At 33.0% G+C, this 15,029-nt stretch overlaps 1 protein-coding gene across 1 annotated transcript in view; it reads left to right on the top strand.

Moving 5' to 3' along the window:
• Nucleotides 1–49: 49 nt before the first annotated feature.
• The window catches only part of LOC112054289 (uncharacterized), a 48,349-nt gene continuing 33,369 nt past the window's right edge, over nt 50–15,029 (top strand). Inside the window, exons 1-2 of the mRNA XM_024093998.2 lie at nt 50–169; nt 2,639–2,690. Coding sequence (XP_023949766.1) covers nt 103–169; nt 2,639–2,690 — 119 coding nt within the window. The 5' untranslated portion in view covers nt 50–102. The remainder of the gene's footprint in view (nt 170–2,638; nt 2,691–15,029) is intronic.

Below are 15,029 nucleotides of genomic sequence, written 5' to 3'. Positions count from 1 at the left end.
GATAAGTTGCCGATTAATTGGTACAACACTATAAACGTCAAGTACTCTAGCATTGTTGCGTTTGTCAATGGTTTGTCAGTTGGCTTTGCTGTCAATTGGAAAATGGCAGCGACGAGTGTTGTCGTTCTCGACAGAGGCAACAATACAACTTGTACCGTAAATCTTTTCGGTAAGTTTTATTTTAAATTGAATTTTCATTTACTATTATAGAGTTAAAGCACACAACTGAAATAATTTCGTAATGTTCATGATATATTCGTGAAAAAAAAGCCGCATAACCTGTAAAAGTTTTTTTGTTATTATTTTTGTAATGATGCGCGGAACTTTTAAAATTGTTTCTATCGCGAAAATAATGTTGCTTCATCCTTATATTCAATGTTCAATTATTATAATATTAGCTGTAAGATGAATGCATAAGTTACTCGAATTTCGGTGATCGTATCGAGTATAATAGGAGGTATTATACGAGTTTTTTTTTTCAATGAATAGACTGAGAAGTTGTCTGACTGCCGCGACCTTGGCTATTGGATTGTAGGAAGTAAACTGTATACTTGCTTCTAAATTGTAAGTGGTTATTTGATGTACTCACAAAAAATGTTCATAAGCTGCTAGCTACATTAATAAATAATTAGGAAGTGATTTGTATTAACATTGCTAAGAATTAAACACTCCATCAAGAGATGATTTCTTAGCATCCTAATATTATAATACAGAAATGTGTTTATTCACAGCAAAATTTCAAATTGAATTTTGTATAATCCCATATCAGTTAAAAATTATATAGAAATGAATAGGTATAAGATTATTCACTGTCTTAGTCTTAGTTTCTGTCCTTTGTTAAATTAGTTTCAAGATTGATATTTGACCTAAGCAGCATGGTAGCTATAAATGTACTGCATAAGTCAAATATCAATCTTGAGACTTTTAGTATGTTTTACGTTTTTGAGATATTTTCTTTTATTAGACTAAAACAATGCATTTAAAATGAAATATTTGGTTTTATTTATCAAATATAAATTCATCTTTAGGACGCAAATTGTAAAAATAAATAGATTTTACAGACAAATTTTTATTCTTGTTTTTAACTGCATTAAAGTCAGAACTTGCATGCTGAAATGCATAGAGTTTTTGAAGATTAAAATATTCCTCAATAAACATAATTGACGATGAATGTTTCAAATGCAATTACAATTCATTTAATTTTGCAGCATTCAAAAATACATGTACAAACAGTCAAAAAAAGCTTTTTAGCTTTAAGTCTAAATGTAATATAATATCTACATTCTACATATAATAACATACATAAAACATAATAAAGTTCATGATTTAAAATTTTTCTATTGAAAATGTTTTAGTCAATATTCATGTCAAACTTATATTAAAGACCCAGTTATATGAGTAGAGAGATATAATATAGAGAAGCTAGCATTATCAATGGTAGGCTTGTGTTGTAATTACTTGTATATAGAAGTAATGGCTATAAATAAACCACTAATAATCCATTGTTCAAATGTACTTTGAAGGGTCTTGAAAATTGCAATAATACTATACAGATAATTATTTTTCTATAATATTATGAGCAACAATGAATAATTATAATATTATGTTCGCAATGGCCAGATTATAATAATGAATGTATTCTTAGAAGTACATTACCATGACAACAGATTATAAAAATAGTTTTCTAAATCTCACTATGAAACTTTGAAAGTGTGGTACACAGTGATGTGCACAAAGCTTTTCGATAGAATAAATAAACAAACTTTTTTAGAATTTTTGTCTGTTTGTCTGTTTTAATCTCTCTAACAGCTTTACCAATTTTAATGGAATAATCACTGAACGATAGAAGAGGTTACAGCATAAGCTACTTTTTATTCCTTAAACTCATTGTTTCCCGCAGGATTAGTAAAAATCTGAATTTGAACTGGACATCCACTATTTATTAATTATTCAATAACTGGTCATTATCTTATCTTTGTCTGATTTATAGTTTAACACTATAGGTTAATTAATAATATTAATGTGGATTAAGTGGTTATATCTTATCTACAATAATAATAATCTATGTACACATAAATAAAGTTCAAGTGTCTGTTTCTTTTTTAATTTTTTATTCTCTTTAAAGAGCTGAGCCACAAAAGTAAAGTGACTATGTAGCTCTCATAGGGCTATAGAACATGTAACATAAAAAAAAAACATACATACAGCCGAACATAGAACCTCCTCCTTTTTGGAAGTCGGTTAAAAATAGCTTATACTGTCTTAGGGCTGATTACTTATCTAAATTATACTTCACTATTCTATACAAAAATCTTACACAATTATTGGCAGGGCTTCCTAAAATAACATATTGAAGCAAACTCTTTAAACTGTACTTCACTTCATACACACATTTCACTAAGATGTGATGAACATCCTAAGCGTCTATTTGTTCTGGATCATCGCTGTATGGGCTGGACCAATTTCGAATGGACTTTCACTTGTAAATAGCTGATATTATAAGGAGTAACATAGACTATAATTTATCAAATGGGAACCATTTTTTTATTAATTTCGCAGTTGGGATGTCCCCTACTATTTTTTAAAATAATAATTGATCTTTAATAAATACTTTTTAATAGTAATATTTTTTGTACAGGTGCTACAGTAGTGTCATGGCGGGTTAATAATCAAGAACAATTATTTGTAAGGTAAGTACCTAGTATAGTTGGAACGCCCTGAACAAATTCATCCATTTTGAAAATTAGTTCATGCAAATTGCCATGTTCAATTTCAAAAGGGTTAAAAATTACGTAGGATTTTTAAATCTAATTAAATATCCCGCGCAGGACAGGTTTAGTCCCGCTTTTCGGGAATAACTCGACCGTGCGTGCGGAGTACTGAAAAAGCGCGGGCTATTTACTAAACAATAGGGTAAATTTCATTTAAGATAGCATATTTTTAAATATTGGATAGAAGCAGGCGTTACTTTGCGGAAGTTCATCATGAATAGATAATAATTTATTTAATTTGCATTCGACAACGTCATCCACCCGACAAAATACTTTCGTAAACCGTTTCACCTCGAAACCGGAGCATCCTCAGGAGATGTTGACTCCTAATTGTGCAATTGCATGTTTAATTATCTATTTATAATATTTTAATTAAAATACATTTTCTATAGATAAATTATCAATCTATTATCACGTTAACGTAATTTGAACTCAAATAAAAAGATAAACATTCAAAAACTTTTGATGATTATATGGGTCCCGCTGTCCCGCTTTCGACAATAGAATCCCACCTTTTTCACTCAAAAAATCTCTGATCCCTATATGGCAAAATAAAAATCAGGCTACACTGGTACCTACCTACTCGTATTAAGTATATAATACTAAACAATAGATATTAATATTAGCACTATTAATATCTATTGTTTAGTAGCTCACGTTTGCGACGTCGTCCACTTTGTTAGTTCGGAGGTTATCGACTATAAAATATATCCCTGATAGATATCCGTTTGCCAAATTTCATACAAAAAATTACAGCCGCATTTGAATGATTAAGGGACAAACACATACACAAAAGAATTAATCAATTCATGTAGTATTTCAAACAAGAAAGTGACTTTTTTGATTTATCTTGACAAAATTTGGTACTGATTGCACGAAAATAAGCGAATCTTTATCACACATATCATGGAGTTTTGCGCGAACTTAAAACAAGTGGTAGAGGTCGTGGAGACGGTATTCGCTGCAATGTTAATTCTAATGCCAAGCAGCATTGCTGCGTGAAGAGTATGGTTTCCGGAAACCATACTCAACACATGAACATTGTAGGATGCGTGTACGAAGTACATGTATTGACTACGGCTTTTCACTAAACATCATGTCGACCATCTGGTTTATTTCGCCGAGGAGGTACTTATTACTTGAAAAATAGCTCAAGTCAAGGGTATTTAGTTTATAATAGGTATACTAGCAGACCCAGTCAAGCTTCGCTTTGACAATTGAGCTAGCAACCAATCGCAAGAAAGCTATCGGCGAAAAACAGAGTTTTTAGCCGCATATATAAAATATACTAAGTTAGATAATAAAACATAATGCTTAGATGAGGATATTGTGAGTAACCTAGCAATATTTATTGATATAAAAGCGCGATGAGTTTTAACGGGAAATGTTCATAATTTTAAAAAATCTAAATCCCTGAACAACGCGGACAATGTCGCCGGCAATGGAAAGGCATATTTAAATAAAACCAAAAACCGGTACGAGACACTACGTGGTTGTTGGGCGTATAGCTAAAGGCTGTTTTTAAAATAGATAAGAATGACTAGGCATCTTCCAGGAGTCCGCTCCGTTTTAGACTACATTATCGTTTTTCTTCGACGTGCGACAGTATTCTGTAAAAGTAAAATAGTTTTTTTTTTTTAGAAAAAAAAATCTTTATTGTTGTGATCTTGTACATTAAATTGAAAGTTATCTTTGAATACAGTGACTTCCCTTTTTCCTTTCAAACTAGGACTCTGTATCGAGTCGCAAAACTGAATTATCGCGCTTGATTCAGGTTTAAAGCACTGAGGTCGTATAAATAAGTCAGAAATAAGGTAGGGCTCAATACACTTCCCTGATAAAATCCAAAGTGAAGTACTGCTTGAATAAAATAGAATTGCCTTGTTTTTTAAGAATCGTCGTTTTCAGAGTTGTATAGAAAAATTATTAGGTTTATCTTTTTTAAAGTAGGTCAGTTCCTTCTCTAGCTGAAAGCTAAAATTCGATTATAATCGGCTTAATTTATATTTACATTTTGACAGTCGCGTCATGTTAACAAACATGTTAAAATCTCCGATAGTCAGTAGCTAGAATAACGACTTTTGAGTTAGTAATTCGTTCAATCATAATGGAAAAACGCCTATATCTTTTTGTCTGGATAATCGTAATAATAAAATCTTATTAGAGGTAGCTGGTAGGCATAGATCTAACTGACTCTTAAATCTATGCTGATAAGTATGTTTATGACATTATTGGTGTACCAAAGCTTTGAAATGTCACACAAGGCGTAGTTGTGCGATAGAGCAGTGATTAGAAGAGACGGTGACTGGCATATCTCATTTCCTCACGAATACTGATGGGATGTTAATTTTATACCTCACCCGGCTCCGACCAATAGTCACGCAATGGAGTTACTATTCCAACACAGCCATTACTTTTGTCTTCCTAGACTGTGTTTACGTGTCGTTTATGATTTATTCTGCTATTTAATTTTGAATTGACACAAACTACTTGTATAGATATAATTTTCAAAAACACAGTTCTAATAAAAATATCCAAACATCGAGCGCAGCAAATGAACATTTTTATTTATTTAAATAACTTTATTTGTAAATAAATAAATAAGACATAGATAAAGAAGAGAAGAAAATACTTATGAGTAATAAACCATATCACTAATTATTTTATTCTCTAACATAAATAATAGATAACATATTAAACATTTGAAATTGTATTGTATGTACTATAAATTATATAGCTTATGATAACATTAGCATAGCAAATCCTCAGCAATTTGATGGTAATCCTGAAAATGTTTGTAATCCTCAATCAAATCGTCAGCTTCAACTGATAACTGATATCTAGGTATAGGCATTCGTAGCAATGAAAGCTGGCGTGAGTACAATACTCAATTAACCCTAGATGTTGTACAAAATTATTCATTGTTTCCGATTCCAACGGGGAAATATATTTTGAAACAAAAACTCTGTTCTATTCCAAAGTACTCGGGTGTTTGTTTCGAGTTAATAAATGAGATAAAAAAAACCGACCGTGAATACATCCGTGTAGAATCGAGCGGCTTCCGCTATAATGAGGCCGCTATAATGAGGCTGCGCTTTACGAGAGGTTTGGGCCTCCTGCAGTAGCCGTGTATTTCTTTCAATCGAATATTTATTGCTGCAATGCAAATGATCAGTGTCATTCTCGATTGTATGCTCAATTTGCTCAAACTTTCTTGGCATTCTTGGAAGAAAGTCAGGTTTCTGAACAAATTGTTTCATAGGATGAACAGTTTAAGAATGCATGGAAGCACTAAATCTGTAGATATTACCGTTATATTTAACTTTGGTAGAGATGCTGTGATTATTAAGCTTTTACGACTTGATTTACTTATTTACGAAAGGAGCAATCGTAATCAAAGCTTTCAGTTTGATTATTATTAAACTCATCCTCTGTTATTAAGTTCTATGTTGACTCACTACATTTGCCATTTCATACTAAATTGCACCTACTGCGTGGTAAAGACGGTATATACATTTAATGTTAGATTGCTTTAGAGAATTGCGTTGCATATTAGAGCGGTTGATATTTGGATTATAAGGATATACAGTGTATTTGGTAATAACAACAATAAATAGAAACTAGAATTTTAAATTCGTTTACATTCTATAGTACCCGTCCCAAAATAATGAAAGCACGTCGATTAGTTCCGTGAATCGTTGTCATTAAGAAAGCCATCAATCTTAAGCTATCCTTGCCTAAAAACGGTTATTGACACATTCAATTTTTATAATAACAAGTCCCAAAAATTTCTTTCGGAATTAAGTTTTAAAAACTTATGACTTAATTCGAAAAGAAATCGTAAGAGTGATATCTCTCCTATTCTTTAGGAAAATACATGGCAATTCTTTTGGAAAAATAAAACTTACATTGTTTAATAGAATATCTAAGAGCAAAAGCAGACATTTCTTCAGAATCCTGTCAATTCCTTCTGCAATATTCACTGATGAATTGTCACTGACACACTCACAATGGTGGCCGATGCTTGTTCTGGTTTTTCTTAAAGAACATTCAGCCAAACTCTAAAGTTACTACATCACGAGATCTCAATGTGCCGATAAGAATTGCGGCGATGTGCACCGTCTTTTACTGATGAATACAATAGAAAAGCTCAACCTACTTTATCAATATTTATAGGCTTGCCTAATTCTTATTCCACATCTAACAAATGTTTTCAAGAGATTTTTCTTTTCATTACATGTACAAATGCTTTAAAACTAATGGCGTATTTTACATTTGCACTTTCAGGAACTCTCTGGGTTTTGTTTGTGTATTATTGATTGTTACATGCAGAATATAATAAACTCTAAAATTCAGAGTATTTGCCATCAAATGATCTTCTTTTTTCTTCTCGTTTTAATGTTGCGTCAATGATTGACGACCGTTTTGATTATTTTAATATTTTGTGACTAATTACGTCTTATTTTAAAATGATCCCCTGTTTTGTTGTAATAGTTAACGGAATAACCAAATGGCCCAGCTAATATTAGGCGGAAAAACATCTCCTGTAACTGATTAACGCACACGAATCAGAATAAGCAAGAAACATGATTACTTTAGACTAGACATTTCTTTGATGCTGCTGTTCTGTTCTGATAGCATATTATTATAAGTATAATGCCTATACTTCCCCGGGGGAGCTCTATCTCAAACAAGCTCTATTGATACTAAAATCTTAATTAGGAACATTTTACGGCCATCATTTTGTAACTTATTTGTTTTGTCGAATCGGCATCTGGTCTTGACCCCGCTTACCTTGTTTGTAAGGTTCAAAACTCTATTATTTAACAGTATTTTTAATGACCTATGCAATGTGTCAGAGTTAAGAAACGTTGTTGTTAATCAAAAACACTGTACCATTTTAGAGAAAATATCATTTACATGGTATTAAATGCACCAAATGCAAAATTGATACTGCAAATGTTAATATGATTAGGTACCTACATACATGACAAGGTCAATTCAAATTCTAAAATAACCACTAATGCCTTAGGTATTGTGTTACAATTCACAAGTTTGAAGATAAGAAATCCAATAGCCGCAGAATCGTTTTACCAATTCAAAGTTATCCTATCGATAATTGCAAATGAGATCTTTCTATTCAATCGCAATTAATTCCGAATCAATTTGGAGTCACGTATTGCGCGGATGCAATTTGGAGCGACGACAAAAACGCGTCTCGACCGCGGGTGCCTAACAAACGAGCGCCTGCTAATGATTCTAGTTATGTCTCTAGGGTTGGAAGTCGAGTATGGGGCTTAATGGTTGTTTTTTGTGTCGGCAAATAATACATTTTCTGTTAACGGTGAGAATTATGGCATCATTGCAATTTGAATTTGCCGTAAAAGATCAACTAGATGGATTTTCAAATTCAAATTATTGCTAAGATGCCTACATATTTTTTCGGGTACGATGTTCTCTTAAAGTATAAATTAAAGGAAGCTAGTCAACAAGTCATTCATGGAAGTCAAATTTAAAATAATAATAGTTAATCAGAAAACGATCGGGGAATGAATAGATACTATTGAAAAGAAAATTTATTCCTACAGTATTCTACAATAGGAATAAATTTTCGTTTCGCTTGTAATTGACTAGGTAATAAAGAAGTTAACGTTTAAACATTTATTGAAATATTTTGTTGTAATAAATACTACTACTACCTAACCTTAGTTAACACTAAGCGTGCAAAAAATGTATAATCATGGATTTCGTCTTACAATTGCATAATTCATTACTTCTCTTCATATCAGGAATGTTGGACAAAAAAGAAATGAACTGATATGCTGCTTTGTTATTGTAGAGGGAATTCTTATTTACTTTGTGTGTTCAATGATGAATGACTGATATTAAAAAAAGTTAATTTTGAGAATTGAAAACATAAATCAGATTCATATTTCTTATCGTAACTTGGGAAATGATGGATTCTCCATTCAAACTCCACTTCTCCATATTTCCTCAGATTGGTTCAGTAGTTAAATCATTAAAATGAAACAGAAAGAATTTACGCATCTATTTTGTAGTATGGTTGTATTCACCAAACGCCAGCGACTTGTATTTTACCGCAAAAAAAAACATTTTACCTTCTAACTTAAATGATTGTTTATTTCCGCACAAATTTCCTCCTCTCAAAATTAAATTTCCAAAAATCTTTTCTATGTGAATAAAAAGTACTATCGAAATTTTAGTATGCTTCCGTACTTTTGGCACAGATTACATGTGTTGCTTTTGGATAAGTGTTGATCTGTCAGTCACTGTAATACTTATTTATATATCCTTATACTTCTACTAGACGAATGATGACCGGTTGATTCTTTTCTAAAATTAACCATTAAATCGTAATATAAAATTAAATCACCTAGGAGCTAGCGTATCAGGGCTCGTGTCATTGGCAAAAACTGAGCCGCTTTCCGTTTTAATATTAAACATAGTTGGTGAGCTTTTTGTGCGGATGCCGGAGGGACGTGACGCGCCGCTTGACCCTTTTACGCCGGGATTGCGGCGTGAAATGATTCTGAAGAAACTAATGGATGGATTCGATATGCTTCAGAGTTCGTAATTTTCAACGCAGCGCCTAGTTTGGTGCGAAATATTTTTTGCGGCTTTGGTTCGTTCGTTGTTGTGATTTTTCGCTGCTGGTTTCTAATGAGAGCAATACGTTGAATAAATATATCAAGATGACAAAATTTTCGTATGTTACATTTTTAATTTGATTTGCTAGGTTTTCGTAGAAGGCTGCCTTCGTTTGAAAAAGTCAATTAACCTTATCTTTACGATTTACGTTGTCATATACTCAATTCTTTAATTAGTTAAAATATTAAATGAAAACGTTTTTCACCCTCAAGTTTTAATTTGTTAAACTACACCTTGTGCAGTTCAGGACTTAACTGCAATTTATATTCGGAAAAGTTTAAATTGCACGAAATAGCGTTTATTTAGATAAATTAAGCATTCTAATGAGCGAGTTTAAATCCGCAACGTTGCTAAGCCACTACCAACAGACACACAATTTATTAGCGTAGCTAGCGGGTAGCGGGTAGCTCGCCCCATCTTGTTTTTGTGGTCGCGTCTGCAGCCCCGAGTCGCCACTTTCTTCCCACCCCCTCCCTCTGATGACAAATGGCCCTCCCCCCGCTAATGCCCAGATAATTTTATGCGGCGATGTCGGCCGGGATGACCGTGTGACTGCTAGTGATGCTAGATATTGATTTAACTGGAACAATCGTTTCTTACGTTTTCATGATAAATATCCATTACAACAAAATATGTTTCAATATAATTGATCACTTGTTTTATTTTATCAATAGTTGTATTATATTATCGTATAATGTATTCTTAAAAGCGCTCATATATTGATACATAATGTAATTATATAATGTATTATTTTCAAGGACTATGTTTCTTATATAGTGATTATTTCCTTTAGTACATAATATTTAATAGAAGCAGTAGGTATTGTGTGATTATTTTAAAATAAAATGAGCAATTTCTGATTTTCTTCACAGTTAACTTGATATTTCAAAAGTGCTACTGCAAGGTCTACTTGAAAAGAGGATTTGATTTGAATAGTAAATACAATTTCGATTGCAAAGAATAGCATTGCCCATTGCATCTTAGTATTTATTTGCGTTTCATTGTCCCTTCATGGATGTGTTTGATTATAGTTCCCTTTTCAAGAATTGAATATTGAACATCTATTAGCCACTTATGACGCTCAGAAAGCGTGGAGATCAACATGCCGGACCAGTATTTTTAATAGCTTTAAATATTGGTCGAGGCTTAGAATAAAGCAGTCGAATGGTCTCTGATAAGCAATGAGTATTGATTTGATATACTTCCACTGTTCAAAAGTAACACTATCATATACGCGGTTCCTTCTCTGGTTCCACCAGATCAAACTGTTTCATTTATTAATTGAGTAGGTACTTTACCATTTTTGACGAAAATAGTTTTTTGACTGAACATTATTTTTAGGCGTGCATTGAGAGTTTTTTGTCGGCTCTGGGTGGCGTTGCTGCGCAAATCACTAGCTGACCCGGTGGACTTCGTACCACCTTGAATTGTGTTATGAACTTGATTTCCATACTTACAATGTTTCGTTCCGAACCGCTAGTAATCTCACTACAAATAGACAAATTTGACAGTCTAATACTACATACTTAACGACTTTGAATTGTTTTTTTTTTTGCTGTTCTTCGGGCTATTTACCTATTTGTTTTATTACAACCACCCCGATATAAGAAAAAAACAAAACTATTCAAATCAGTCATGCTGTTCTTGAGTTTAAACAAGATTGTTAAAGTTCCACAGTGTTATGCCTTATTCAATTATTATTTTACTTTTACATAATATTACTTTTATTTATTATTTTATTCCATATTTGTAATTTTTCTGAAGCTACAGAAATACTCAACGAACGAGCAGTCAAAAGTTTTACCGTATGTTATACTAATTCATATTCGTTGTCGCCAGACGCCATCCCAGTATCACTAATTCTAGCTTTAGATGTTAAGATAATTTATTTTCGAGTTGGCTTAAGTTTCTTATCTATTGCACTAAAGTAATATTTATTGAAGTTGTTTTTTATTTATACCGTATCTTTCTTGTTACTAAATTAGTATTTGAGTTTACATGCAATATTACATAAAAACTTCAGTATTATTATGTGGTTGTTTCGCTAAAGTGTTATGTATTTTAATCGTACTTAGAACAGACTGACAGTCGTGATGCTTAAGTGATTATTGTAATTATTGCAGACGGGTGTATTCGATAAAGATCTTAAGGAATCGTATTTATTAACTAGATTATTCGTTATCTCTCATCTCTATCGGCTACCCCATCAGTCGACGCGCGTCAATGGTCCCAAGCTTCATATTATTCACCTCTTCACGGATCAGTGATCGCTGAAACGGGTTTATCGCGTAATTAGATGGGAAATCATTTCTATCAACAGATACCTTATTTGGATCAGTTATGGCGTAATCTGTTTTAATTGTATCGCGGCTGTCGTTTCTTTTGGATATCGGATGTATGCGATTTGGATTAATAGAATTATAAGTGTAACAAGTCGTGTATGACAAATTGTTATATTATACGTCTATTAATACAAAGTATTATTTAAATTTGCTGTTTCCTGCGACTTCGCCCACATGAAATTCCAATCATAATTTATACTCTCTATATTATCAGTTATAATTATAATCATTGCCTAACCTGAAATTTTTGGATGTCTTTACAATGTTTAATACTTTGTTTCACTCCCTTTGTGATTTATGTATGGACGTCAAAAGGACTATTTTACATCTTTTGTTGTGATCCAATAGCAATTATTATCAAAATAGTTGAGTAGTTACTGGTTTAGGTGTAAAATTTTGACAGAAACAAATTTTGTTTATCACCATTTTACAAATATATCTAGAACACGTAAGTACACAATAAGTCAATATTATAGTGCAATTCCACCAAATTTTATCAAGCTTTTCCTATAAGCTAGCGTTTAATAAAAACTTTGAACTTATGTAAATTTATGAATACGAGTGATTTTGCGTTTTTCTAAAGACTTGAAATTAGTCGTCACAATAACAACTTACATATAAAATAAATCTACACAATATTCCTAGCTGTGATCTGCGGTTTCACTCGCGTAAAATATTGCGTATATATAACCTTCTTCAATTAATCGGCGTGTTCCAGAGATGAGCGCGTTCAAACAAACGCCAGCTTTATAATAACCGGTGGTAGTCTCTACAAATAGCTAAACTTGACGTTCAAAAGTGCTTTGTAAAGTTAGCCTGTCATCATTATACTGTTGAGCACGAGTCTCCTCTCAGAATGAGAGAGGTTAGGCCTTAGTCCACCACGCTAGCCCAATGCGGATTGGTAGATTTTACACACGTTTGCATACAGACAATTAAGAAAATTCTCAAGTATGCAGGTTTCCTCACGATGTTTTTCCTTCACCATTTGAGACACGCGATATTTAATTTCTTAAAATACACCTGAAAAGTTGGTGGTGTGCTGGCCCTAGACTGGATCGAAAATCTCTCCAAATCGAAGGCAGAAGTCCACTTGTAATCACTAAGCCTACTTGTAATACACGAATTTTTTAAAACTTCCTTATCAAAATCCATTGAACACATGAATGATGATGATACTTGTGAAATTGTAACTATAATCCCCACAGTAGCGACATAATGAACGGAGCCACGAAACGGGCTGGGAATGTCCGCCGCACCGTCTCAGCGCGACCTCAGTCACACATCATTGCCTCTGAATAGCCACCCGTCATATCTCCTTCCACTTGATCTTGACTCTACGGGAGTGTTAGGGTTGCCACTTTCTTTACTTTTTTATTGCAGATTAATATGTTAATAATAATTTGGCTGGTGGGAGACTTTGGCCGTGGCTAGTTACCACGCTACAGCCAAAGACGTACCGCCAAAAGATTTAGCTTTCTTGTACGATGTCGTGTAAAAACCGAAAGGGGTGTGTGTCATCCTACTCCTGACAAGTTAGCCCGCACCCATCTAAGACTGCATCATCATTTACCATCAGATGAGATTGTATTCAAGATCTAACTTGTAAAGAATAAAATAAAATGAATAATATGTTCTTCCGAGATTACTAATATTATTTTTCCCTTCATGTAAGCTTATGTTTTAAGTTGGTCTGTCAATAATTCAAAACCTCTTAAGGTTTTTAGGGGACGATACTTAAAATTACGCAGGATCGTCTAATTTAAAAGTGAACGTACATATTATTATAATTTCTTTGTAATGCATAATATCTCTAAAGACACACATTCGTAATATGTTTGGTCAACGTCATTGGAAATTGAGACTTGTATACGAAATACGGTTTTTGAATAGGGACAAAATTACCCCTGATTTTGTTATAAAGATTTAATAATTAACTATTTTTGTTGGCAACCCTGAGTGTCACTGTACAGTGTCGTTAATGCATATTATTTTGTTTCTGAGAATAATCATTTTGGTCCGACAATGTATCGAAAAGTAGGTGCAACGAATGTCCGTGAGGGATCTAAAATCTCTAGTGGCGTGAAGAAGGCTTTTAACTGGGGTAGGCACTATATAGTAGTTGTACAAAATGGCAATTTCCATCTTTAATACAGGTACGTTCAAAAATTTCAAAAGTTAAACTGCACGTCACTGATCATCTCTGTCTATGTATTGATAATTGTACTTAGGGACATCTATTTGTAGATGGATAGGTGATAACACCTATTTATTAAAATAGTTGGTATGTAGTAAAAATAAATGATTTTCTTCTATACTCTTATCTTATGTAATGTAATGAGCAATAGTGATGCAATCACATAGTATGTATGCAAATTGATTGTAAAGTTAATAAATAACTAGCGGCTTCTTCAGACTTTGTACGCGTAACGGAAAAAATTGAGGCGATGGAAAATGTTTCACTTCAGTACATAAAGTATAACTTCCTTGTAACAGAAATGATTTCAACGAAAATAAGATAACACGAAATAGGAATGCCGAGCGCGCATCACGGCTGACCTCAGTATTCAGCGTCACACGCCGCTGCTCTTCAATAGCCATCTCATATCTCCTTCCACTCGACTTCGGCCGCCCGGTGACGTGCCACTGGCGGCGGACGAGCGCTAAAGAAAAAAAAGACATTTCAGCGATCGTTGCACTTGTCACTGAAATGTCAATTTACTGACTGAAATTAATAATCTTACTTGTACGATTATTATTTCCAGTCAGTAAAATGACAGTAAAAAATATTCCAGTCACAGTTAAACTTGTCATTTAACTGACTGGAATTAATAATGGTAATAATCGTACAAGTAAGATTATTAATTCCAGTCAGTAAAAAAACATTTCAGTCACAGTTGAACTCGTCATTTTACTGACTGGAATTAATAATCGTAATAATCGTACAAGTAAGATTATTAATTCAAGTCAGTAAAATGACATTTCATTGACAGTTGAACTTGTAATTTTACTGACTGAAATTAATAATCGTAATAATCGTACTTTAGGTGAATTAACGCCTTTACAAATCCAGTCCAGGCTCTATATATCCAGGCTGTGATAGGCAGTTGAATTTTTATATTTTATAGATGATGTATTTCTGTTGCCGCTGTAACAACAAATACTAAAAAAACTAAATAAAACAAATATTTAAGGGGCTCACATTTATCAAGTGTGACTTTTTGGCGTTTTGTAATTAGATGTTATG

The sequence above is a fragment of the Bicyclus anynana genome, chromosome 1 (genome assembly GCF_947172395.1).
Source record: "Bicyclus anynana chromosome 1, ilBicAnyn1.1, whole genome shotgun sequence".
NCBI lineage: Eukaryota > Metazoa > Arthropoda > Insecta > Lepidoptera > Nymphalidae > Bicyclus > Bicyclus anynana.
The sequence above is the reverse complement of the archived record's forward strand: the minus strand, read 5'-3'. Positions and strand labels throughout refer to the sequence as shown.